The 27,667-nt window shown below is 41.1% G+C and overlaps 1 protein-coding gene across 1 annotated transcript; it reads right to left on the minus strand.

Annotated features, from left to right (window-relative positions):
- Nucleotides 1–388: 388 nt before the first annotated feature.
- Nucleotides 389–18,999, minus strand: vstm4b (V-set and transmembrane domain containing 4b). The gene is made up of 8 exons (XM_069664482.1): nt 18,930–18,999; nt 14,540–14,947; nt 4,743–4,796; nt 4,397–4,504; nt 4,135–4,168; nt 3,915–4,039; nt 2,289–2,353; nt 389–1,689 (listed from the first exon to the last, which is right to left on the minus strand). The coding sequence occupies exons 1-8, from the start codon at nt 18,979–18,981 to the stop codon at nt 1,564–1,566; spliced, it is 972 nt and encodes a 323-aa protein (XP_069520583.1). The 5' UTR covers nt 18,982–18,999; the 3' UTR covers nt 389–1,563.
- Nucleotides 19,000–27,667: the final 8,668 nt, after the last annotated feature.

Here is a 27,667-nt window from a genome sequence, read left to right on the forward strand (position 1 = left end):
GAACATGCCAGCAGTCAATCTGAATCCTGAAAATACATTGCTTCACATCCATAACAACGGATGTCTTTAATTGAGTTTGTGTCGCCTTCATTAATCCGATTACTCTGGATGGGATTTCCCACAATTCACTTCAGGAATGTCAAAGAACTAAACACTTCAACGACTGCAGTTTTTTTATCTTATATATAAAGCCTTCCTGGATTTCAAATTAGTCAAAATATCATGATATAAAAAAATCATTTGTATTTAAGAATTAAACAAATACTTTGACTTATCTTGAAAGAACAAATACTGCATTCATATCATGCAAAAAAGTCAGAGTAAAAGCAGGAGAAAACAGCTTGTCTGGTTTTCTTCAAAGTTCAAAGGCCTAGCAAAATCTCTAAAGCTCCCAAAGTAACAGATTATATCTTGTTTTTTAATCCATACAGACACAATATTGTCGGGAGTGGTTTTTTATTAAATTGCTACAACATAACTTCCTCTGGAAGGCTAGCTAGCTAGCTAAAGCCTGACCAACGGGTACTGTCTGAAGACAATGTACCCTCTGGGAGCGACCCTAAGTATTTTATCAGGGTCTGCAGTGTAGTCAGTGGTCATTCAGATAACCGATAAAGGATACCCCAGGCCAAGACTTCCTTTTTTATGCCCTGACCATTGTTAACAGTTAGGCTAGCAACTTGAGAAGGGACAATGAAGTTCTGAGATGCTAAACCATTGTTAGCTAATAGTCAGTTATTGCAAGGCGGCAAATTCCCTCCTTTTTCCTACATACAGCCAATGCCTGCTGAAAAGATAGTGGACGATCCTACTCAGAGTAACTTCCCACGGCAAGTATTGTGTTTCCGCCTACAGATTCAGCATTCATATTCAAGCTAGCCAGGCTAGCTGTTTTCCCCTGCTTCTACTCTTTATGCTAATCTTAGCTAATCAACTCCTGGTTCAAGCTCATTTCCTTACGCGCAGACATGAGAGCAGTAACAGAGCTGTTGTATTGTTAGTGTGTTGATTCTTGGCAAGAAATTAGAAATTTCTGCAAAAATTCCAATGATTTCTTTCCATTAAACAACTACGAAAAAAGCGTTTAAATTAGATGGTAGCAAAGAAATATCTCCAGAGTATACTTGACTGTAAATGGTTGTGGTAAACACACAACAATGAATGTAACCTGTTGATATTGGGTTGCAAATATCAAATGAAACCAGTTTTAGATCAGCAGGAAGACTCAGATTAAGCCATGAATTCGAATTTCAAATCGACCCTCCAATTGTCATGATGGATAAAGCTGGACTAAATCAGCACCAGTGTCTTCTGTTGTGTTCCAAGTTTGTGCAGATGTGGAGCAAAAGAAAAATTCTCCAGTATACAAAACATGTCCTTTTGCATCTTGGTCTCCTAAAAGGAAGTTATATAAAAAAAATCATATGTACAATTGTATAATAATAGGCATTACACATGTTGCCCTTCACAAACCATTTGAATACAACATAATACAGACTATAAATAGACAGTACTTTTTTACATAAGGCACAGTTAATAGTGGTGTGTGTGTGTGTGTTTCTTTCATAGCTGCTGCTCCTCGAACAGTATCTGAGCGTACACCGTGCCGCTACATGACGCCTTGGCTTCTGGAATTGGCTTCACCAGATCCAGCTCTGCGTAGGTCAGATTCTCCTCCACTATCTTCGGCTGCAGATGTGGAGATGGAGGGGAGGGAGGGGGCAGGGGAAAGTAATGATGGAGGAGAGGGACATAGCGAGAGAGGGATGTGGTATCAGTGGTTAGAAAATGAGCTCGGAGTTTGAGAACGATTTTTGTCAAACTCTGTCATTAATCTTAAGCGTAAGCCTTCTTGTCAGTATATGAATACTGTGTAGAAATCTCCTTCACAGCAGTTAGCCTGTACTTTATGCAGAGAAAGAAAGACTCCGAAATGTTCGTCGTTTTCTTCTCTCCTTGGTTTCCTTCTGCTTTAAAGCGTTGGTTTGGTAAACATGAGCAGGCTGTGCTGGCCTCTTACAGGATTCTTGGGTTGAGGTCACTTTATTCCAGTGACAATTACAACATTAAACCTGGGTTATGTGGCACATTTTATAACCTTTTCTGGTACTTTTATGAACAGGCATTCCTTACAATGACAATGATAGATGGCAGTATATGCCTCGCTTGGTATGGCAAGTTTTTAGGCCTATTCATAATAAAAAGAACCGGTATGATGATTCCTGATTATTTGGCAACAATAAGAATGCTGATTAAACAGTGTCTAAAAAGAGGTGCATAGTACTCACCAACACCACTTTCCTTGGTTGGGGTTTTAAAAGTTTGGGTTTCCGTGTTTTGTCTCCAATGGGAGCTGCAGGGACAACAAGACAAGTTAAAAGATCTGTTTAGCAAATATAATGTTTGTATTTATGTGCAAAAGAACCATCCTTCTGTCAATTTTAACTTCAACCTTGACATGTGCTCTCACTTCAAGAGTGACATCCTTCTGAATCAACATTCACCCTTCTGGCTTAATGCTGCACCAGTCTTAACTTTTATCCAATGGATCCAAAAACGATTTCTTATTCTTCCTACACGAGTATAGCCTTTTTTAGTTCAACGTTTTGGTTTTATGAACATAAATTTAAGGAAACACACATATTTACTTTCTTACTGCAAGGTAAATGTGAAGATTTACTAAAGCCAGCACCTAGTTAGCTTAGCTTAGCTTGGCTTCGCCCAACATCAACAGCATCCACGTGAAAGAACCTCTAAATCAAAGTTATTAACATCTCGTTTAATTCGTTTGTACAAAATCTTAAAGGGCCAGTTCCTCGATTTTCAACCTCAGTCCTATCATGCTATCATGGGGAGCTAATGCCATTATGGTATAAAAAAAATGCAATTTGGTTCTGTGCCTTTGGAGGACGCTATCTTCTCGCTTCTCCAATGGGCCCTGGAAAACCTGCGCCAGAGTACATAAAACGCGTCATCTAGCAGAGGCCAGGGAGCTTCCTAAACTAAACTTCCTCATAGGACGCCCGCCTCCAATGTCATGTCTCATTAAAAATCGTCAAGTTTGAAATGTAGACTGCAGACCTGAAGATTTTTTAAGACAATCCACCGGTATATTCTCATCGTATTTCGGATTCTGTACCGCTCTGAGCCATTGCCTGCAGCGATCAATGTCCTTGACTGGAAAACGGTAGTATTTCACTCCAGCGTCTCTCACTGGGCCGTTCCTTTCAGAGGGAGGGGCGCAATGCACGCTGGGTGTTGTAGGAATGTAGAATGGGCGAAACCACGAGAACTTTCTCCACAGCTATGGCGCCAATTTCAAATATTATTGCTTCTATCGATTACAGAGAACACCAGCTTTGACTGACATGAGCTTTAGGTGTGAATTGCTCCTTTAAGTGAAAAATCGTTCCAACATTTTAGGGTGTGTGTGTCGGACTGTTTCTCCAGTTCCCGGTGTCACCTCTGGTTGCCTGGCAATATCCAACACAATCTGGCAAATAACCTTCTTTAGAATGATTACTGATTAAACATCTATTAAATAAAGACATCAGTATGTCAGTATGCCAATACAACTGCCACTCTAACAGAATGTTGGACATTTGGGAGCTGTACAACATGATGACCATTACCATTTAAAATAACTTTTATTCCACATACCCTATAATTCAACATTTATATGTGGCAAAGTTGGATTTTGACCTCTAATCCAAGTAAGTGTTTGTAAAGCCGACCAGAACCAAATGAACCTGAGTAAACCCAGTTTACCTTGTTGCTCTTGCTTAAATATTTCTGCTGGTCTTTAAATGAGCAACTTAAACTTGTTTGGCTCTCTTAATATCAACAAAAAATGTGAAAAAGTTTATTTATCTAAAAACTGGTTTGGGTTAATGCACTTCGGGATTCTTGGTTACCTTTTGCTGGTATCTCCGGTGGTATCTCATCTTGGTAGTCTCTGCTACGTTTCTTCCTATACCTCCTTTCCTTCTTGGGCAGAGCAGGAGACACACTGACTAAACTGGTGACGGTTTCTCCTGAGCTGGATTCAAAAGAAGTTACCAGATGTTCAGTGCAGTTAAAGCATTGTGTGCTTGTTTTTAAACATGCATGAGGCTGTGTCCCTTTAAACCTTACCTGTTCTGAGGGCTTTTGACCAAGTGGTAATTATCTGCAGAGATATAAAATATTTAGAACCAAAATAACCAGCTGGAAGCTAAAGATTATTTCACTTTAGTAAAAAGCAAACACCTTAGTTGAATTTGTTTTCAGTTTTGGGAGAAACAAGAAGTCGTAGAAGAAGAAAGAAGAACAAAGATAACAGAGATAATGAAGACATAAGAACCAGATTAATGAAGGTCAAAGGTCAGTCGAGAGTTATCTGGACGTTGCTGCTAACCTTTTAACCTCTGCTTCCTCTGTACGTACTGGCAGGTTACCGTCACCGTGAACATGCACATACACAGCAGACCCACTGAGCAGATCAGCACCGCACACAGGTACACATCTGAAACACAATAACATGTTCACACTTTAGCGAACAGAACATCAGCCTCGTGCCCGTTGCTTCACTCTACACAAAAATCTGGAGGAAAAACAAAGTACATGTTTTGCGGAGCTATTTAAGGCGCTGCGCTATATCCTTTGGCTTAGGCTATTTTTGTCTACCAGGGACGATACATTGCCAGTCCACCACAAACACACACACACACATGCTCAAACACGCTAAAAATAGGCTGACTTACCTTCAAACAAGCTCCACAGGCTTTCTTTGGCCTTGGTGGATGGTAGGACATGCACTACATGAAGAAAAAGAGAAAGAGAGAGAGAAGAGAAGTTTGTAAAGTGCGTAGTCATCACTGTGGCCTCCTTGCCGCCTGATTACATGCTAGCTAAAGTTTAAATAAAGCTAATTGTAGGAAGACATCCAGTCGAGGATGGCCTCCTCCCTGCCTGATCCTGTTTCTGAATCACTGTCCAGAGCTCAAGCTTAACCATTACCAGTTGGTTTAAAATATACTTCTTAAATTTTTTATCACACTTTCACCCATGTGCTAGTCATTAACCTTCATAACACAAATGTTGAAACAAGGCAACCTGAGCCCATTCTGGCCATGCCTTCACAGTTGCTGCATGTCCCACCTCTGACTTGTTTATAAAGCCACAATGTTAGCAACACAGCAGCTTAGCTGAAGAGCAATTTATCTCTTCAGAAGATAACTGTCCTGAACATCAAATCTGAGCACAGACTGGGAGTCCAAAGCATTTCAATGCAGACTTAATCTGGGTGATGAGAATCCCAGAGATGTGCTGCTTGTGTCCTTAATGGCTGAGAAAATTTGTTTCCCATACTCAACCTGAAATCTCATCCCACACGCTCAATCATTTCTCCACCCCATCTGACCGCAGTCGTCTTAACACCGCTGTACTCTTGCTGAGCTGGTGGTAGGAAGCTCGTGAAGTGACACCCACCAAGGCGTCTTCAAATACCCCAAACCACCAGCAGCTGACGACAGGCAGGCTGGCCGTGCCGGCTGGAGACTTTCCCACAGGCAGACTGGCTGTATTGCGAGCTCACTGACTGACAGACTAAAAACTTTATATAAGGATGTTTCCAAAGATGCCAAAACATATCTATACAATAATTATCCTCCTCAGCTGTTTCTGGGGGCAGTGACATTGAAATAATTGGAAGTACAACCAAGCACAACTGTCAACAGGGGGGAAAATATCCATTAGATTTAGAGCCAGTGCCATAAAACTGTGTGGAACAGCCTAAGCATGAATTAAACTGTCACACATAACAAAGAGCAAAGAGATGTTTACTGCAACCATGCAGAAAACTAACATTAAATCCTAGAAATGCGTATCCCTACAGTCAAGATACTCATTTTGTTATAGGATTACATTTATTAAAATACAAGCCAGTAATAACAGCCAACAGTACACGTCATTGACCAGTTCAGAGAGATCGAAATTAACCAATGGTGGTTTGGAAAATTAAATGTGCCAAGCAGTGGTGTTAGCATTGTACCCAAACCTTGGTCTGCTGCCTGTTAAATGGCTCCCAGTTATCATATTTTAAAACTAATTGCCACCTTGTTTTTATGCTTTCCTTAAGACTGTGGGTTGAAAGTCTTTTACGGACCCAGCAGTCACAGACTGTTCTCAGTGAGGAGGATACCTTTGGATTCAGTCCCCATCTGTGAAACTACTAACCCTACACCGACCATATGTGACCTACATTTTGCTGTTTTGAGACACTGGCCTTAATCATATTAAAGGGAATGAACTTGGCTATGGATTATTAAATTGTAAGTCAAATATTTACCTTGTAAATATGAGCAGGTTTGCAGATTAAACGGTTTAAGACTGCTAATTCAAAGCCGGTGCTTCATCTCAGCTGAAGTCAAAATGTGGTGAAAACACAGAATATCAGATTTGCCTCGTCAACCAGATTCATGGTCTTCTTTGGCTTTCAATAATTTTAACTTATAAAATGAAGTGCCTTGATAATCATAAAAACATTAAGGTCAACCTATGCAGCTACAGAGTCAATCAGTTTATAGGCAGGTGAGTCAAACTGCCAGCTTTCCCTTGCCCCCAGTCAAAGTTAGTTTGGGAGTGAGTCAGTTTTGCTAGCTAGACTACAGTTTTGTCATATAGGTCTGTTTGATTTCCAAGTAGTAGTTGACATCAAATGCTAGTCAGCACTGTAGAAATACATGTCTAAGGGTTAAAACTACACCTGTTAGCTGGCTTTACTCAGCACAAAAGCTCTCACATTTGTTTACATCGTTGCTGATCAAGCTAACTAGCCTAGCTAGCAAGATTCAACATTAGCGAGACTGATTTCCTCAAATTCAAATAAAAAACGAATTACAAAAGCTAGTAGCTGTATTAAGGCAAACATTTTTACTTTACACAAATAAGATATTCAAAGGTAAACTGAATCAGATAATACGTGTAGTAAAGTTTCTCTAATCTATCTCTAGGAGGCGTTAAAAATTAACCTCTGATGTCAAAGTAGCGGGCGACATTATGCAGTTTGATTATCTGTAAAGAAAGGAATGTTCTCTATTATACCACCAATTTTTTATGTTCCCTATGTCCTTATTACTATAGTTGTTTATCAAAATCATAAAGCTACGTTATATAAACAACTGTGTCAGAGGCAAATATACAGCAAATACAGAAGTGTATTGCACAAACACCGTCTCACTGCAATTGTCTTTAAATTATCATTTAAAACAGACCCTCTCTCTTGTTTTAAATGGCAGATGATTTCATTTAAAGACCCGCCCTTCCTTCACAGTAAATTATTCACAGCGATAACATCTCTGACATTTGCGTGGTGTTTTTGCCTGAGGTTCTGTGTAGCTCTGTCAGTGCAGCAGCTGTACATGTTGGAGTGATCAGAAACAGGATAAATCTGGTGTACTGTGTGCCAGAAAACTGCCTTTTATCCTCATCTAGAAAATGTCTTCTTTTTACAGCAGCTTGTAAATGGCTGAAGAGTGAATCAGGGTACAGCGGAAACATTCAAACAAACTACTTTTTGTTCATCTGAGCCACAGAGTTGCATTCATTTGCTGACTGTATTTCTGCTTTGTGGCTCTTTTTTGTGCCCCAACAAACCCAACACTGTAAACATGGAGACAAAGACGTGGACTGGAGAGAATAGTGATTCTCTGTATATTCATCATCTTCTGAGTCAGTGACTGCTTAATTTGCTGTATTATAAAAGAGTGCAGATGAATGCAGAGCTTCATTTAATGTGTTAATAAAGCTTTGAATCGTCATTCAACTTCCTGTTGTGTCTTTGCAGCCTCTTAGCATCTCCAAGCATCTTTCTGTACATTGGCTCCCAGTGTCCCTATTATGACCACAAACATTCGCCTGTTTTGTAGCTTTCTTATTCAAAGGCCCATTTTTAAAATAAAAATAACCCAGAGATGTTGTACTCTCTGGCTTTCTCTCTCTCTTTCCGCTCTCTCCAGCGGAAAGTTGGTGGGCTCGGTAATGCTTTATATTAAGGTCATTGTAATAAGTGTTCTTAATAGGTAATAAAACCCTTATAAGTCTTCATAAGATGGTTATTAACATTAAATGTATGTGATTAAGACTATATACCTAAGTGTTAATAATAGTATCATAATCATGTTTTTTGTTAGATTATAAGACATTTCTAAGCACTTGTATACTTGTACAATTTATGGACAGCTTAAGAATGTTAATAAAAGTTTCTTACAACTGTTTGTAATAGTATTACAAACTCATTGAGTCTTACTCACTTAGCCTACCTATTATGCCATTGTTAAGCCTTTACTAAACTTTACACTTGCTTTACTAAGATTAATACATATTTTATTATGCAGTAATGAGCAAATAACTATGTGCTTATTAACAGTTAATCATGCTTTTTTTGCGGCTACTGGATCTAAAGCGAGAGAACAGTGTCTTATTAAGGTTAATTGAGCCATTATTTGCTCAAACTTATTTATACTGAACCCCAAATTGCTCCCGGAGGCATAGCCTGTGGTGTGTGATTGTGAGTGAATGATTAGCTGATTAGCGACCTTGCATGGCCCTTCATTAGTGTATGAATGTGTGTAATAATGGGTGAATGCTGACATGTAGTGTAAAATGCCTTACGTGGTCAGAAGACTAGAAAGGTGCTATATAAGTGCAGTCCATTTACCATGTTGTGACCCCAGAATGGCGCTATTTCTGATTTTCACTTTTTCCACGTGAAGCTGCCAGTAGAATACCAGAGTTCCACGTTCCTTCTATTCTTAAACCAATGCCACATCCGTGTCTCTGTCCACTCTGAGCTCTGCCCCCACATTTTCTACCCAACCCTCTGACCTCTCTGGCTGTGTTTATTGTAGCAGTAGAAGGTAGAGTAATGGGAGTTTTCTGTGTGTGACGGATTGTGGAAACACCTGGTCACCTAATGTTATCCAACCACAGGAATTCCATCAGTTTGACATCACACACACACACACACGTTTAAGCACATAAAGTCTCAGTCATCGGCTGTTTCTCATCTGGAGTGGGGGACCAGGAGCAATGGTCCCAGACGGGGTTTAACCCTTCAGATGTGTAGCTGATGTTTATCATAGCTGTCAACAGTGCTGTGGATACTGGGAATAATTATCCATGCCTGTTGGTCCGCTGGGCACAAATAGTGAAGTTTTCCAGTGTTGTTAAACCTTTGGCCTGTCCATTACAATCACCCAGCCTCAATCCTGGACAGTTTGAACAAAGAGTTTGGTGTCACAGCTCATAATTCAAATGTTGACAACATTAAATAGTTTACTTTCAAGTTAATTTGGTCCGGCTGAAGGTTTTAGAGGGGCAATTTAAGACATGACAAAATGGGGCTAGAAGTTTGAAAGACGTGGGCTTTCAGTTGCATTATGGGAAATATAGGATCACTGCTGCTTTGATTTGAACTTTTATAAGAAATTATACATTGTTTTAATCAATATACAAAATATTTATGAATATATTTTCAAAGCAAAGTGAACATACAGCCTTCAAACCAATATCAAAATGCAAAGCGTTCTGGTAGCATCCAAAATATCTGGGACCTACAGACATTAGACATTATAGACATTATATATAATGTCTGTTATGCTCTCAAAACTAAATACTGCAGTTTTATTGTCTATAAGTATTACCACTCATTTTATAATTGCAGTATTCATTGAAAATGTCAGCATAGGCTTTTTTATTAATATCTCTAAAGCCACAATGGACTGCTGCTTCCTTGGATGAAAATAGCTCTCCACATCCTTGACCACGAAAAGGATGGGAGCCAGACACGAGCCAGCTGCCCACTCGACTGTCACTGCGGACAAACATACGAACTCTACCTTCCTCTACACAACTATCTCTTGTTCCATTTCTGCTGAGCCTCAGCGGACTCCATCTGTTCTACTTCTGGGAGGGAAACTCCTCGTCAGGGCCAATGTCAACAGCTCTCGGCGGGGACTGCGTGTCTGCCCGGGCCCAGACTTGGCTGTGGACACCCTGAAAGTCACAGCCTGTAAGAATGCTTCCATGGAAAATGTGGTGAGCAACGTCTAGTGGTGTTGAACACTGACAGTCTGAATTGTCTTGAGGTTGCTGCAAGGAGAAAATTTGTGATGAAAATATTCTTTAGATAAACCACTTTCAAAGCAAACGATTTCACATAAATACCTCTTAAATTGTGTCTGCGGATCTTTGATGTGACCCAATACTGACTCAACTAATAACAGTAATAACCAAGCACTATTTCTCAGGCTACCATTGACTTACTACAATGATTTGGGGGGCTACAGGTTTCGATAAAACATCCATATCAGTGTATTATTTGTGCACGGTGATAAAGCCAGTCCTGGATGCTTGCAGAGTTAAGGTTAGCAGCTTCAGCTTCTCAGCGATTTACTTGATTTGGGGAAGTTTCCACTCCAGGATCTCCGGGATGGTTACCTCAGATAGCGTGCATTTATCAACTCATCAGTCTCTATTCTTAAAGGCCTTTCTCTGTCAAAAGATAGATTAAAAACACGCTGTTCCAAATTATGTACAGGTAAATAACATATTAACAGAGTGGCACAGTGGTGAAGAGTTCAGCACTGTTGTCTGTCTCATGTATCATCCCAGTGATTGACTAGAGACCATCCGTCCTGCCTCTCTCCCTGCGTCTCTCTAAAGGTTTAAGTGGTTTTGACACTGTCCTTACATTTATCCTTATCTGCTCGGACTAAATAGTAGAAATTCTTAGTGCCAAAGAAATAACCTGCTCTACATGGCAACCCATGGATCACCATCATCAGTTCTTGAGGATGCTACATTTTTGCAGGATAGAAAAAATTCTCATTAGCAGTTTAGTTTCTAGCAGGATACTCTCTACGGAGCCTTTAAAAAGAAATCTAGTTTGAAAACTTGTCAGCTGGAAACATTAGAACATTAGCAGAAGAAAACAGTGCTAGCTTTGTTAGCTTTGTAGCTAAAGCATAAAATCTGCTAGCCACAACTGTCATTTTACCTTGCTAATAGACAATAACAAGCCTGCTCTTGTACAGCCCCTGTCAAAAATGAGTAACTCATTGATTAATTGGGTAGTTCAGGGGTTCCCAACCCCTGGTCCGCGGGCCGGTACTGGGCTGTAGGTCGTTTAATACCGGGCTGCAAAACCCAACAGATGTCTGTGACATTACAAACATATGCAGAGTTAGAACCGTCGCGGGCTGTGTGAAGTGTGCAACCGCACAAGGCCCCGCGCCTCTAAAGACACTTCACAAGTCGCCCAATTCAGCTGAAAAAACCGTGGACCTGGCAACCCTGGCTTCACATCCCATGAAACTTTGATCAAGAAGCCTGATGCCCCTCTAAAGCTCTGTGTTTACCAGTGAAATATATGAACTACACAGCATATGGGCATATGACGAAGTTTATACTTTAACTGTGCGCAGAAATACGGACGGATGCAACGTTATTGATTTAGGTATGAGCATCAAAACACACACAGGTCTGTCTCCTCCCCGCGCGGCGTGATAACTCTGATACACTACACGTGGATCACCTCTGGCTCATCTCTGTCACAGCGTGTGAAGATGTAATTTATGCTTTATAAAGGGTTTCACGGAAATACGGGACCGATCGCAACGCCATGACGTCGGGGGCAGAGCCTGAGAAACACACAGATCTGTGTCCTCACTGCGCTGCAGGATTATAAACTGCTCACTGCTGGATCACATTATAAATTCGGATAAACTGCTAGGATCACACTATGGATCATCTGTCTCTGACTCTGTCTCTTATTTTAATTGTAAACTGCATATTTTGCAAGTATAAAGAGTTGATAGAGCTATGGTAACCGAGGGTGGGTAGGGAATAATAAACAGTCTATTAGCACCAAAGTTAGAAACAAACCCAAGAATCAGTTGCATCCAAAATGTGACACAAATGAAAAGGAAAAAAAAAATACAAAGCTTCACAAAGTGTGTTTGCGTTTGGATTTCTGATCAGCGTCTGGCACCAGTGGATGTGTCATCCATACCGTTGTGTGAGCGAGCCGTGAGCCAGCGGTCGTATTGAAACCTCACACTCTCTCTGCTCTTTCTCCAAGATCATCAACTCACACAAAACCACAACTCATTGCAATGGAAGATCCTTTTATCTCAAGACGTGTCTCCAACCAATGATGTTTCCCCTCTCCCCAAATCAAAAGCAGGACAGTGCTCTTCAGGCGGATAAATTACATCATCCAGTTGTGGTGAGTAAAAAAGCTGCTGCTGGAGACAGAAATGCTCCCCAAGGATTATTTTTTATTTATTCAATATATTTTATCAGCATTAGCCTGAGAACATATCACTTGTCTCACTGACTTTCATGAAACAAAGTTTTTTTCCTGTTTCCTTCAGATAAAGTCACATTTTTTTAGTTCTGATTTACTAATGAGAGTGAGGTCAAAGGGCATCCATGCGAGCTAAAGCCTCAAACAGATGGGAGCTGCCCTTGCGTCACAGTTCTCTGCTGCTGGCCATGGTAAATCTCTGCAGAGTAACCTGGCATCTGCAGAACCTCTTTGCGGTCTTACTATTATCAAAACAGCATTTGTCATAGCTTCTGTTGTGGTTGCAGAAATAGCTGTAAAGTCTCTGCCCTGCACCCATCAAAGCTGTGATGTCATTCTGTGAGAAACTGGGCTGCAGTTACCAGGTTCTTCTACCAAGAAGGGATTTGTGCAGCTGAATGTGGTCGACATCCCCTTATACTAAAGATCCCCATTTTCTGTGACCCCACTGATTCCCAAGAACGTATTTCCTGGTGGAAACTTTTAAAATAACAGCCAGAAATATTGATAATGAGTTACAAAAGATCATTGCACACCAGCTGCGCTTATTAGGAATCCTTAAGTCCCAATAAATTGGCACTGATAATGATTTAAGCTATGGGGATTAGCATGCATGTCTATCTGTCACATTACACCTCAACCAGAACTTTGAATTGTCCACTAAATCCAGCCCCACACAAGCGCTTGCAAAGGTAACATGATTGTACGACAAGTTGCTCAGCTGTTCAGCGGCAATTCACTGAGGTCCTACGACAACTGAATGGGGCAACCACCCGAACGTTTTGCTAACTTGCTAGCACGGTGCAAATCACCGAAATAGACACGCCTTCTCTGCTACATACACAACTGCACTGCACTGCCAGGTCATGGCAATGTGCAGTCATGTGGAGGCAAGGTCGACCTTCAAATTTCAAGTCATACCATAATTTTCAAGGTTGAAATCAAGGTTTGTAAAGAGTAGATTCCAAAAAATGTGGAACAAAACAGGAGCCAACTGCTGATAGATGACTAAAGCTAACTGAGTAGTTCCTGAAGACCATTAAATTAAAGGCTAATTGGTAGCATTGTTTGGTAATGAATGGATAGAGGTCCAAAGACTGGTTCATGTGTATATCTGTGGATCTGTCCTGATGGATTTTTGGCTGACCGCCGGGGTCAGCCTTACACATGGGTCTGTATGTGACTGACTGACTGACTGACTTTCAGAGCCAAATAAAGTTAAAAAAAATGGCCCGGGAAACACTTCAAAATAAAAGCACTGAGTACAAACGAGGGGAGTCAGAATTCCAGATCAGGCTTGAACTTTGAAAAAGCATACCGGAAGTGTTGACCCACTTTCCTCTACATGCCTGTGACTTTTACTACAAGAAGAGATGTTAATATTGCTGTCAGAGATAATAGGACTCATCACAATTCATTTTCAGTGTGTATTTAGGCCGAGAATCGCACGGTAAAAATAGGCGAGCCACAAAGATACGAGATACGCGCGCTTCACGCCAGCAGTGTGAAGACTCATCTGTTTTCATGCATTTCAAATGAAAATGAACACGTCCTGCAGCCCTCACGCAACGCCACGCTTACAGTGTTGCCCACAAAAGCGCGCATTGACCTGATGCGGTCAGCCACATACTAGGTCTTGAACTCGTCTTGTTCCACTGAATCCCCGATAATAACCAATTATTATTAACAATTTTCTTATTTACTCAAATAAAGTGGTTTATCTGAGTCTGAGAGTAAATATAACTTTTATAGCCTTGCAACTTTTTCCTATATTAGGCTGGATACAGTCACACTGGTGAATAGACTTAAGGTTGGATGGTGCACATTAGAGCACCAATGACCTGTTCTACTACTGGTTGGAACCACTTGATCCTGGCTTACTCATTTGGCAAATATGAGTGTTTGGAAAATACTGAGCAAATGCTCGGACAGTGGTGACATTGGTTTCTTTAGAAAATGTTAAATTATAATCATGTCTGGAGAAATGTCACTGCTGGAATCCTGGATTCAACTGAAATTAATCAAGCTGGCCGTACGCAATGCTCTGTGAAGGAGCAAACTACTAACATTTTAAAGACACCTTTCATGTGTAATTTTTAACAACAAATTTGAACAGTGTTTTGTTCACAGAATGGCTTGCAGTGATAAGAAAAAGACGTGATAATATAAAACAATAAACCCAGCGCTCACCTCGGAGCTCGGTGGCGGCGGTGCAGTTTGAAGAGGCCTTCCAGCGGTCCTGGTGCTTTTTAAACTCCTGCACCCGGCACATGTAGAGCCCCCTGTCCCCCTCAGACACGTTCAAGATCACCAGGTCGAAGATCTTCCCCTGCTTCACCACCGTCAGTTTCAGTTTGGGCCAGGGGAAACTCTTTGTATAGTTGCCATAAAAACGGGCCTTCCGCATGTTGACGCGGGCGATGAGGAGCTCGTCCTCCGGTCGGTCTGTGCCCGCAGGCAGGAAGGTCCATTTCACCACAGGCAGAGCGGCGTTTCTGCGCCGCTGGGACACAACACAGGACAGTGTGATGTTTTGACCCTCCTGGGCCACCGTGAAGGGGGATGGGGTGATGGTGACGTTGATGGCCAAACACAAATCTGGAAAGAGAAGAAGTTATCGGATATCAGGTCACTGATAATCTCTATAACACATCGCCCATTCCCTGTATATATGTGGTTAAAGCCAAAGAGTTGTCAGAGAAGTGGATGCAGGTTATGTCTTAAACAAAACATGTGTGACTCTGGCAGGGCCGGCTCAAGGCACAGGCGATATAGGCGGTCGCCTAGGGCGCCACGTTCTGAGGGGCGCTGGTTTGAGCCTCAAACATTTTAATGAAGCCCCGATGTTAAATACAAGCCCACTGCAAGATCGACACCTCCACTCCCAACCTTTCTCTCAGCTCCGCTTGCATCAACGTCACTCTGCCACTCTCTCTCTCTTATGTTCTCGACCACTCGCTCAGCGTGCCCTTCCTGACACAAGTTACAAGAGAGGAGAGGAGAGATGTGTTCAGGTGCAGTTGGAAAAACTCATACTCAATCTTTTAATAGAGGGGAGGGTAAGAAGTGTTGTTTTGTTGTACATATAATGAACATTCTGTTGTTTAATTAGCTCGCCCTACTTGTCGTATCACACGTGATACAGACGGACAGACAGAGACAGACAAAGAGGTGCACATTTTTAATGATTACTATGAATTTAAATAAAGAGTGCACAGAGCTTTTTATAAGGGAGAATCCCCCAGACCCCCCTACTGGGGTCGAAGGCTCCACAATGTCCTCATATCCCAACGTGTTCAAGTAAGCGCAATCGATATTTATTCGCAATATCAACTCAATCATCAGGTCTCTTCTGGATAACTGTGTTGCACACTGGCGTGCATGGGGGCGCCAAATTGTAATCTCGCCTATGGAGCCAAAATGGCCAGAGCCGGCCCTGGACTCTGGAGCCGGGCTGTTCTCTTGTTGTGACTGCATGTTGGTTTCAGCAGGCCTTTGATTCTGACAGAGTTGAGGCGTCCCTTTAAACACACACAGCTGTTTTCCTGTCTTTCCATTGTTTGGTCCATGCCGCAGATGGTTCACTACACAGTAAAAAATCACAAGCTAAAATTAAGTACTGTTTGAGACATAACCTGCTGATACGGACTACTTTATTTGGATTGACATTCAACATGGGGCGGCTGTGGCTCAGTGGTAGAGATGGTCGTCTTTCAGTTGGAAGGTTGACAGTTCGATCCCTGGCTGCTGCGGTCCACATGTCAGAGCGTCCTTGGGCAAGACACTGAACGCCAACATTTCTGAAGGCATAGTCACATGAATGTGTGGGGATGTTTAGCTGATTGGAGCATTTGCATAGCAGCCTCTGCCATCAGTGTGTGGAAGGGTGAATGTGACAAGAAGTGTAAAAGTGATTTGAGAAGTCTGAAGACTAGAAAAGCGATTTTTTTTGTTGAAATTAAGAAACCATTCCATATTTTCCTTAAATCAGCGTCTCTCTCTTTATGTCATGGCCAGCCCAATCCAGATCTGAGCTCCATTGAAAACCTCCTGAATGTGATCGAGAGGGAGATGGAGGGTCACAAGGTCATCGAACAAAGCCGAGCTGCTTGAATTTTTGGTCCCAACAGCATCGTGACAGACTGGTGGAGAGCATGTCAAGACGCAAAAAAGCTGTAAAAATTATTATTCGATCAAATATCTATCGAACTCTTCCTGACATTTTTTACAGAGCTGTAAGTGCAGTTACCATTTCAAACTCAACAAGTTTACAAATAGCAAGAAATGTTAAGTCATCTTGAGACTGAATATTAAAAGTTGTAAGTCACATTTTCTGTCAGACGTGAGGCGCATTGCTAAATCAGTTCTATTTTTGTTCTGTAAAGTCAGCAGCCACTTTTAGACCAATATCATTCGTCAGGTCTTTCACCACTTCCTGTTAGAAGAGGAAGAAGCTGCTTTTGCTGATGCTTCAGTTTGAATTTTAGTCAGAGATTTAAATAAAATGACACGAAAACACTCGTCTGGCATTGAGTCACTTTTAAAAATGTAAATGAAAAGTCCAGATCAATGCAACACGGTGTTAGTCTCCTAACAAACATCCATAAAGATAAGTCACACATACAGATGATGGAACCCTATAACTGGAAAGAAAGCGTTTAAAACGTGAATTAAGTACTTTACAATTGTTCATTCCTATGCGAAGTCAAAACGGTTTTTGACTATATTCAGTGGATGCATTTAGTAAGGAGGCATTGGCAAACACATCTCAGTCTTTAAAAACTTTAATGAAGCTAATACACACTTTAAACAGACAGCGACTCCTGATCTTGGAAGAGAATTTAACTCAACAATCTCCACTAAAGGTCCGCTTAAAGCTCCTGAGCATTTGACTTATCACAGACTGTCAGACAGCAGACGACGTTTGCTCAGCTGTCTTGGAGATGTTCACACTTGACATTTTCAACTGCTCTTTCAAGGTCGAACATTATCTGTTCAACTCTGTAGACAATGTGGATTGTCAGGCTTCAGGTCAAGAATGGTTGTATGTTGCGTTTTATTCATGCAGCTCAGATCAAATCAGAAGTCAGCATGGTGTCACTGTTGTGTCAGATGTGAGGAATTATATAGATTCATTTTTACACTCAACTCTTGAGAATATATATCGTAACAAACTGAACAATTAACATTAAGTTAAGGAAATGTTTTTTCTAAAATGTTCTATAGAACATTAGAAGTAGATAATTAGGAATAATAAATCAAAAATGGAAGCCCTTTTGATTCCTGCCTTACTGCCTGACTGTAACTTTAACAGGGTTCCTACGTGGTATGGAAAAGTATGAATAAGTGTTGAATTATATTTTTAGTCATTTCCAGGTCTGGATAAGTATGGGGGAAAAAAGAGAGTATGGAAAAATATTTGTCATTCTGTTTTATAAAGTATAAAATTTAGAATTGCAAGTTTTCCGAGTGCTGGATTGAAAATCCCAAACATAAAGCCGGCTCGATTCCAAATTAGAAAAGAAAGCTAGTTAGAAACTTTGTCTGAAATAATTTGGCATCTCCAAAACTGATGAACACTGCAGCTTGAATAAAATACTGTGCTTTGAACTTGTCTAGATTTGGTGCTAATTGATTTGTATGAACTACAGTAGCTACAGGTACAATCTTATTTGGCAACATAACAGCAGTCAGATTGTCACATACATGTTAAGAGTTTGATTTTAGATCCATTTATTTACATAGATATCTTGCTATTTACACTTCAATGTTAAATGTGGTCTGAAAAATCTCCCGAGAAGTCTGGAAAGTGTGTAGGAACCCTGCTTTATCACTAAAGTCAGCATACCTGCTGGAGTGAACGCTATACCTCATATCTAAAATCCATACAGTCCTCATCTCTTGTGGGTTTGTTGCTCAACATCAGTGTTCCCCCTCATGCTGACTGCTGTGTTGTTTTTGGCACGTGACGACATACGTGGGATGAATATAGAGGAACAAAGTTCACACTTTGTCACACATCTGTTTTTCCCACTTTGAGCCATTTCATATTCCACACCTTTTGTGACACGCGAGCATTTTTCTGCCAGACTAAATCTTAAATCTGAGCCTTTTTTACTGTTTTGTCTTTCATTTAGTTTTGAGTGACAGAACTAAACAAGGAACATATACTTGAGCGGCTGGAAAGTGTTGGTGGTGTTGATTCTGACGCTCAAACTGTTTTAACTTTGTAACAGAAGATCTTAAATTAATGTTAAAAAGGTGGAAGTGCAACTTTTCAGCTCATCTCTGTAAGCACATACAACTTTGATAAACGTCTTATTTTTCTGCCATACATGCATACACACAAACATGCATAACCTTTAACCTTACTTGGAACTACTTTTCATAACCCTAACCCTAAAGAAGTTATAGTTAACAGATCATGTCATCTACCAAAAGCAGCCTCTCTATCTTTCACTCATCACTCCAACATCTCTCATTCTCAGAGGTTTTTTACAAAGCTTAACAAAAAAATAGTGGGACACATTTTGTCTCCACCACATCCCCTTTAGTAAGAAGCAATCTAAACCTTTCCTACCTCCAAGCAGCGCTCGAGTCAGGAGAGCGAAGACCACAGAGGAGATCTTCATTTTCCACGGCTGCAGCCTCCATAAACTCCCAGTTAAATGCTGCAGGAGAAAAGAAGTCCCAGCTCTCCCTCCCTCTCCTCTTCTTCTTCTCTTTTTTTTCTCCCCCAGCCGAGGAGTGTAATATGAAACATTGGACGCTCTGTTTCTCCTCAGAACCTCCCTCGGCCCCTCCCCCCTCTTGTCACACACACACAGTGAAAACACATTTGGCAGACTCACGTGCCCACACACAAACATCTGCACATGCACGCAGAGCAGACAGAAACAGACAGGTGAGCGTGTGGGAGCACACACGCACGCACACACACACCTCTGCTATTGGCGAGTTAGTGGGAGATGTAATTTCCTGTGCAGGATGGAGGGTTGTGTTGTTGAGATTGACGCCGAGCAAATCACACTTCCAGCTGTGGAGGACAGCAGGCGCAGACCAAAGACGGGGCTTTTATTTTGGAACACACACACAGGCTGACAAAGAGGGAGGAGGGTAGGGGGTTGTAGCAGACTGTTTGTGTCAGGGCATTTCTGTGGCCGATGACATGATGGAGAAAAACACTTTTGTACATTTTGTTTAATTGATGTGGTCGCACATCCTACTTTCAAAATGGGTCCTTAATCCCCGTATTAGTTAAATTGTTGTGTCTGGTAGGTCCGTCAGTGTGTCCACATCTACCGCCTCTCACCACTTCCCTCATGAAACCGGATCCCACAGAAAAGCTTTGTACTTCAGTCGGTCAGCTCAGGGACAATTTACTGTTTTTTCTGTCGAACCTCAGAGCCGCCCTGTGAAGATCTGGGACACCTTTGATTTACAGATAACACAGGAGACGGCCTGTGGGGCCTCATGAGCGCGTCTAGTCTGGCGACAGCTTGACAAACATGGCTGTTCCCCTGACAAAGAAGTCCCCACTCTATAAACATCAGTATTCAGGGCAAAATGTGGTGGGGAAACTACAAACTAAGACTCTAAACACAGCGTAAGAAGCCACGCTCAAGCTTATTATCAATTCTGCAGACAGATTGTTCTCTTATGCTTAAATATTTGAGCACAGCTACTAAAACCAGATGGTGCATACAGTCATACTGCGTTAAAACATCCATCCATCCATCCATTACCTACACCGCTTATCCTGTTCAGGGTAGCGGGGGGGCTGGAGCCTATCCCAGCTGTCATTGGGCGAGTGGTGGGGTTACACCCAGACTGATCGCCAGTCAATCACAGGGCTGACACACAGAGACAGACAACCTTACATGCTCACATTCACACATACGGGCAATTGAAAGGATTGCTTCAGCTCTATGAATAAATAGGTGGAGTGACAGTTAAAGTCAGTCGTACATTTTTCTGTTCCTTGTCTTAAATCTAATTGACTTTTGATCGTTTTCATCTGGAGGAAAGAGCAGCAGCAGTTCATGGACGCTGCAGTAAACAGTAGGACTTCAGCAAAGACTCCATCTGTTAGTTATTACTCTGTGTTTGCATGCAGGGTTAGCAGGATATTAGAGAAGCTTTTGATTGGTTCTTCTTTCTCCATCTCTGAGCTGGAGGAGGCAGTCTCACACACTTGGCAGCAGACTGAGACTCCTAAATAGAAAGATATAGATCATGCAGGAGTTGTGGGCTGATCTGTAACCTCAGCGCTAAATGGGCTCTCAGTCAGTGAGACAGATCGATGAGTTCAATTAGTCGATGAACAAAACCAAGTTACATTTACATTACTATTGATGTACATTTACTTATATTACTTTTGCAGTTTTAGAAGCTTTTAGGGTTAAATGGACAACAGCTCCTTTGATTCATCGAAATTTAAACAACTTGTGACAAATTGGGACAAATCAGATCGAAAGCTTTGGAGCAACTACTTCAAAATGTGTTGTTAGGGGTACAAAGTTTGGTTAGCGACACCAGCTAAGTTAGCATGTTAGCAATGCAGCACAAAAAAATAATAAAATATGTATGTTAAATTTTGGCGGCTGGGTCGGTCAGCTGCTGTGCAGTTCACCTGATACTTTGTTGGGAAATAATGAGTGAATACAAATGAGGAATTTTATTCAAGTAATATTGTTGTGTTGTGCTGTTTTTGTCGCTGAGCTCACAGCGCTCACAGTTGAAAACAGTTCAACTTTTGGAACACCGCCACCCTCGTCAGTGTCACTTCTCCCACACCGACCAATCCAAATCGACAAGGGGCGGGACTTACGATATCCACTTTGTCAACAACAATGGCGGAAGGGAAACTAATCCTGGCGGTCACTGACCTCTCCTTGAAGGGTTACCACGATATAAGCAGAAAAGCCAAAGAAGAAGAGAAGCGCTCTGAAATTGAGGTTGTGGGCGCTGCCAGTGTAAAAAGCGGCGTTAGTGGACACGCAGCCATGTTCTTCCTTTTTTAGGGTACTATAATGAAGCCTAAAGCTGTTAAACTATGCTATAGTAAGATGATGTGTTTTGCTTGTCTGGGTTGGCAGTGAACCACATTTGTAAACTATGCTTCTCTTATTATTTGCTAATTTTCACACTAGTGTACCACTATTATTGGCATTGTAACCATAAGTATGTATTACCTGTTGTTGTTGTTGCTCTCTTTGCCTGTCTCTATCCTGCATCTCCTTCTATCCCATCCAGTCGAGGCAGATGGCTGTTCAACATGAGTCTGGTTCTGCTCCAGGTTTCTGCCTCGCTGGTGTGCCGAATGTTGCTAAGTGCTACTCGTGGTGATTCATGGTGGGCCTCTCTTTATATAACATGACAAAGAGTTGGTCTAGACCTGCTCTTCTTGTAAAGTGTCTCAAGATAACTTTGGTTATGATTTGGCGCTATACAAATAAAATTTGATTGATTGATTGATTGTAAACAAACACAAACACAAGACACCCAAAGTGCCATTACAGAGGTAACAAGCTTTGAATACCGAAAGACCCTGAAGCGGGAAAAATGCTCCAAAAAGCAAAATAAGTTCAAGTAGAGCAGAAACACGTTTTAAATGATGGCTGATGTGTGATATATGGGACTTGAGAATGTTGTGTATGCCTGGAACTGGGACTGGCTTTCAGATGAACTTTACTTGGTGAAATGTTGTTGTATTTTTTGAGGAAAACGCCGCCCCCTTGTGGTAAGAATTGCTCATGGTGCTTTTCTGCTGACGGGTGTTAAACAGGCTCTGAGCAATATGTGTGTCAGTGGAGCAGCTGGACTGTCCTGAGGAGGAGCGACGCAAAACACAAAAGTACACACACACATTCACACTTTTAAATGACTGACGCTTTATTTTATCTTTTCAACAACACAACTCTCAACAGCCAAATAAAAAAATCACTTGGTTTGAAAACCATAACAACAAATGATATTGATGTACGATTACAAGAGGTCTAACAGCTCATCGATGTTTGTGTGTTTTAACGTGAGGGGAAAGCTGTCCGCCTGGTTGACCTTCCACCCGCATGCCTCTTCTGCAAGGGTTCATGTCATTGGACACCGCCGGCAAGGGATGTTCTGATTGGCTGAGATGGCTCAGAAAGCATTAATGCAAACATGTTTACTCCAATCAACGAATTACAAGAAGGTAAGAAAAGAAATACAAAATAATTTGGGTCCATTTTAATGTGTTTGAATTTTTATAAAGACAGAATTGAATTAGTTTGATTGCTTTATAATTATTATTATCAGCCAGTCCTTCATGTTAACATCTGTCCTCTGATGGTCCATTCATTGTGGCATCTGCAGGAAAGAAGACATTCCAATAGTGTCGTATTTTCTCAACCTTTCTTACTTTCATGGGATTTAGATACACAAATAAGAGCTCTCACAGTCTCTCACCTCACCTGTGTTGTCACTGGCTTGCTTCCTGATGATGCAGAGCTTGAATATTATGAATCCAGCCGCTAAGAGCAGGCCGATCCCAGCTCCGATCAACACATACTTCATATCTGGAAGGAAAACAACCACGATGTTAAACCTGCGACAGGACACAACATCAGTTTGGGAAATGCCAGCTCATGGTCACCCCCCTGTCACACTACCACGTGTGTATGTTTGTGTTTTTGTGTGTGTGTGTGTGGGGAAGAAGGGCGAGAAGATGAGTGATTTCACAACTTGTTTACTCTGTGGAAGAAAAAGGGCTCAGTCATGGTATCATGCTCCTTTCCACAAATTCAATTGCCTCACAAGCGTTTGCAATTTGAATCCAGGACGTCAAGGAACGTTTGAGGGGGTCACTGCTGGTCAGTGTCAGCCGACACGGTCCTGAGTTTGACTTCTTCAACAAAACACAGTTGCAGACTTACACAACTTGAGAATATTGTATAGAATTAATAATATTATTATAGGTGCTGGCCTCCAATTTGAAGGTTGGTGGTTCAATCCCCAGCTCCCTCAGTCTACATGTCGAAGTGTCCTTGGGCAAGACACTGAACCCCAAATTGCTCCCAGCAGCACAGTGAATGAGCAGCAGTGGGGCACTGCAGGTAGCAGCATCTGCCATCAGCGTTTGGATGTGTGTTACAGGGTGAATGTGACATGTAGTATAGTTTAAGTGGTCTCAAGACCAGAAAAGCGCAAAATAAAAATACAAAATAAATATGACCTCAGAACTGTTGCACATAAAACCACACCTACCTGAATGGCTGTCTGGCTCTGCAACACAGTCTCACTTCCATCTTATCAAATACAACAGCTTGACCTGTGACTACTTCAAAACATCCCAATCTAGTGACTAACGTTAGTTCAGCACTGGCAGGACACCGCGGACAGGTGAGCTGTAATTGATATGCAGTGTCTAAAGCTTGTCACATGTATATGACTGTTGGATATGTAACAATCACTAACATGTGTTAATGTTGTGAAAAGGTTGCAGTGTGGTAAACTACAGTGGGCTGCTGTAAGACTTAGTAAAACATGTACATGGTAACAGTACCAGCCAATCACTGCACAGAAGCTCAGCATTGGTGGAGCGCTTTTGAGGAAAAAAACACAGCTTTGTATCATTTTCATGTATTGCATTAGCGATGATGTCACAGTTAAGCCGGAGATATACTCGCTTTTTACTGCATGTATACATGACGGCTGCCGCGCGTCTATTCGGCACGTCGGCTGTGCACGTCCTCAAAAATGAACGTTAAGCATACGCGAGTTGCAGTGTGCACATGACCGATAGGGGCAGTGTAGAGGCAGAGGGGATGTGACAGGGTCAATACAGCTGCAGGGACAACAATGGCAGAAAGTTTTGAAGGAGAGCTGACTCTACACTTATCCACATCTGGGCGATGTGTTATAACCACCCCACAGCGACAAACATGGCTGTCAAAACAGCTGGAGACAGATAAGTTCCATTTTATAAGTTGATGAGGAAACCTACAAATCTAAATGGAAACAAGTCCGGGACCATCACGTCCGTGCACGGAGGAAAATGGCAAAGACATGTATGTGAACAATTAGGTTCACGATGCAGACGGTTGTGTACGTGAACGCAAGGCCAAGCAGCAAGTATATCTCCGGCCTTAAGGCCTAATGCCGACGTGCCTACGACGGAATCGCAGCAGTGCTGATACTGAGTACATCACTCCCTCTCATGTGTTATTGCTTGCAAACATTATGTTTTTCAAAAGAGCTTTATGCTCTCTTCCTTTGCTGTGGTTGGAAAGGAAAGCCAATACGTCAAACACAACAAGTTTACCCACCTAGTTTTACTTCAGAGTCCTCTCCGTCTCCTCTGATACCAATCAGCAGACACTCTGAAACACATTGGTTCCAGGTCATTACTTTTCAGGTCACAAAAACAGCCTGTTACGGAAGAACAGGAAGCAGGTACCACCACAGTTTTGTTGTTCACATCAGATAAGGTCGAGCTCAGTGGCAGCAGTCTGCTTAGTTCAGTGAACAGATGCGCTACACTCTGTTATCACTGAGTGCTTTCATGCACCTGCAGTGTTCTCTGGTACTTTCCTAAGGTCGCAGAACAGCCGATTCAGAGTCACTGTTCTCGCTGCCTGATATGGTGGTTAACATACAGCTATGTATGTATGTGTGTAGTTATGTATGCAACGAAATATCATGCACACTGAGATTGTTGTCATTATGAAGTTATTAAAAAATACATGCCGACAATTTACAAAATGCTCTTCATAAAAACAGAAACAATAATAAATCAGTGCTTTCCGTATGTGCGTCTTCTAAAACACACACATACAAACTTGCAGGACTAGGCGTGTGTGTTTGCACACACATACAGTTCACAGGCTTAATTTAGACCTTGTGTGACATGTGCCTGCTGGTAGGCATATTTTTAGCGTGCCTTACTTTTCACAACAAAACATTTTCATCTTCAAATTCATTGATTTCAATATATTCCCCACAGGGCAATAAGTTTGGCACAAGTTCTGTCATGGAAACAGAACTAATAATAGAACTAATATTAGTCTGCGGCAGTTCTGGCAGGCCACAGTAGATACCAGCAGTTCCACTGGCAAATCTCAGTAATCACCAGAAGTAAAAATGTAACCATTACTAATAATATATCTATCATAGATCTGGTAGCTACTAAAGATAGAAATAATAAAAGCCCCATGCTGTAAGTCCATGCATCGTGCAGTGAAGGAAATGATTAAAACCATCGGTGGGTATTGTCCAAAAAGGAGAACTGTGAATCTGCACACGGACGTGTCTCGGGAAACTCAATTTAAATTGTGAGAACTGAATGTGGAATTAGAATTTTCAGAGAAACGTAATAAATAAATTCATAAACTTCATACATTTAATTTTAGAAAATTACATTTAGTTTCAAGTGTGTTGGAATTTCAAATTAATAAATTACATTTCAAATTATCTTACTTCAGATCCAGTTTTTCAATACAATTATTCCAGCTTAACAACACAAACTCAAATTATGTGATTTAAATATGTGATTATGTGATTTTGCTAAGATGGAGCCACATGAGTCTGCAGTCAGACTTTATAACACAACTTTATAACAACTATGTGATCTCAGTTCTCTCAGTCAGTATCACCTCCTCGTCTTTACCTATATATATATATATATATATATATGTATATATGTATGTGTATATATGTATACGTGTATGTATGCATATAGGTAGGCTATATTTTTTCAGTGCATTTATTTTCAAATATAAGGGTGCAAATAATGTATATATATTTCATTATTACTTCTTTATTCTTATTATCATTGCTATTATTGTTTGTATCTATAACTGTTTTTCTTTTAACTGTTTTAACAACTAAATCAATAAAGATTATCTTATCTTATTTAAATCACATTTTTTAATTCAGATATTAAGTTGAGCAGTTGAAATTAAAAGTCATAAATCATTCAAATTCAGTTTCTACTGACACATATTTCTGCCCGTAATAGGTGAACAGATTTTAGGTTGGATTCAGATGGGGGCATTTAATCTAAGGCAAAAATCTTTGACATTTAGATCACAGCTAAACCGTCCACAGTAGCACGTCCGTTTAGATCAATTGTCGCAAATGTTTATTTAGATTCATGAAAGGCCGTTTTGGAAAAAATAGCAGGTTATAATCAGACATAATGGTTTCAGACGATTCACGTTTCTCCTCGTGTAGGTGCACACAAGTCCCACTTGGCTTAACCGTTATTAATCTGAATCTACTGATGATTTAAAAACTACCAGGATACCAGTAATTACAGCTCATCTTTGGGCTTTTATTGGAATATATTGTATGTGAGCTGTTGCAAATAGCATCCATAGGTCACATGTATGGATTGAATTTTAAGAGTCATTGCACAGAAACCGTCGAGTCGGCACTCTTCAGAGGCCAGAGGACAGTCGAGTGTTATTGGGTGGGGAGGTTTAATGCTGTAACTGAGGCCGGAGCAGGGTGTCGGTGAAACAGAGCACACACAGCAGGAGGCTATTTCACACGTTAGAACCAGTGGTCACATTCCTCTGGCAGCTCTGGGACATTGTCTGTTGTTACTGTATGCAAGATCCTTAATAGGGAGTAAAGAAAATGCAGCTGCAGCAAAAATCAACCTGCAAATAAACAAGATATAACCTTTGACCTTTTCAGTGGTCATTTGTCTGTCAGCATATTGTACCGTTTAAATTTAGCAACATTTACTTTCAGGGGCTGACACACAACATTTCCCCTCAGACACCAGCTCAGAAGGTCATTAGCTGGATTTTAAAGTGTTGGCTGAGCCAGAGACTAAACCTGTGACGGAACAATCTGTGTGTTATGTATCAGTCTTTGGTAATTTCAGCTTAACGCGTCCAGAGTGTTGGGAGAGATAAAGTTTCCAGTGACCACAGCGCGACCTCTTACATAATGTGTCATGTCCAGCAGGCAGAGCATGGCCAGTCTCACTGCTCACTGGAACTTAAACTCACAGGCCAAGTCAGGATACGGATACAAGTCTTGAAGAACAGCTGACGCACATAGTGCTATAGTGATTAAAGTTTTCAAGCTGGCTGAGAAACTTTGCAAAGGAGAGAAAGGTAGTTAAAGTCCTAATGTTGTGCCTTTCGAGTGGATATTTTTACCCCTATAATAATGTATAAAAATGTACATGACATCTAAAAATGCAGATACTGCAATATGGCTGTGGGAACTTCATTCAGCATGTTTATTCTATGTTTTTTGTTTAATACTTTAAGAATTAAACGTTACGAAAAAGCCAAAAGATTATGTGTATTTTGTTGTGTCTGT

This window comes from Semicossyphus pulcher, unplaced genomic scaffold (genome assembly GCF_022749685.1).
Source record: "Semicossyphus pulcher isolate SPU_LCO1_2020_fin unplaced genomic scaffold, fSemPul1.0.p SCAF_16, whole genome shotgun sequence".
In the NCBI taxonomy this organism is placed as follows: domain Eukaryota; kingdom Metazoa; phylum Chordata; class Actinopteri; order Labriformes; family Labridae; genus Semicossyphus; species Semicossyphus pulcher.

What these genes read in the sequence shown, in the direction of transcription:
- vstm4b (XM_069664482.1), bottom strand. Translation starts at nt 18,981, where the DNA reads ATGAAGATCTCCTCTGTGGTCTTCGCTCTCCTGACTCGAGCGCTGCTT. An exon ending in GACTCGAGCGCTGCTTGGAG is followed by an intron (nt 14,948 to 18,929) that starts GTAGGAAAGGTT and finishes TTCTCTTTCCAG; the next exon opens with ATTTGTGTTTGGCCATCAAC. An exon ending in GAGGAAGCAGAGGTTAAAAG is followed by an intron (nt 4,169 to 4,396) that starts GTTAGCAGCAAC and finishes ATATCTCTGCAG; the next exon opens with ATAATTACCACTTGGTCAAA.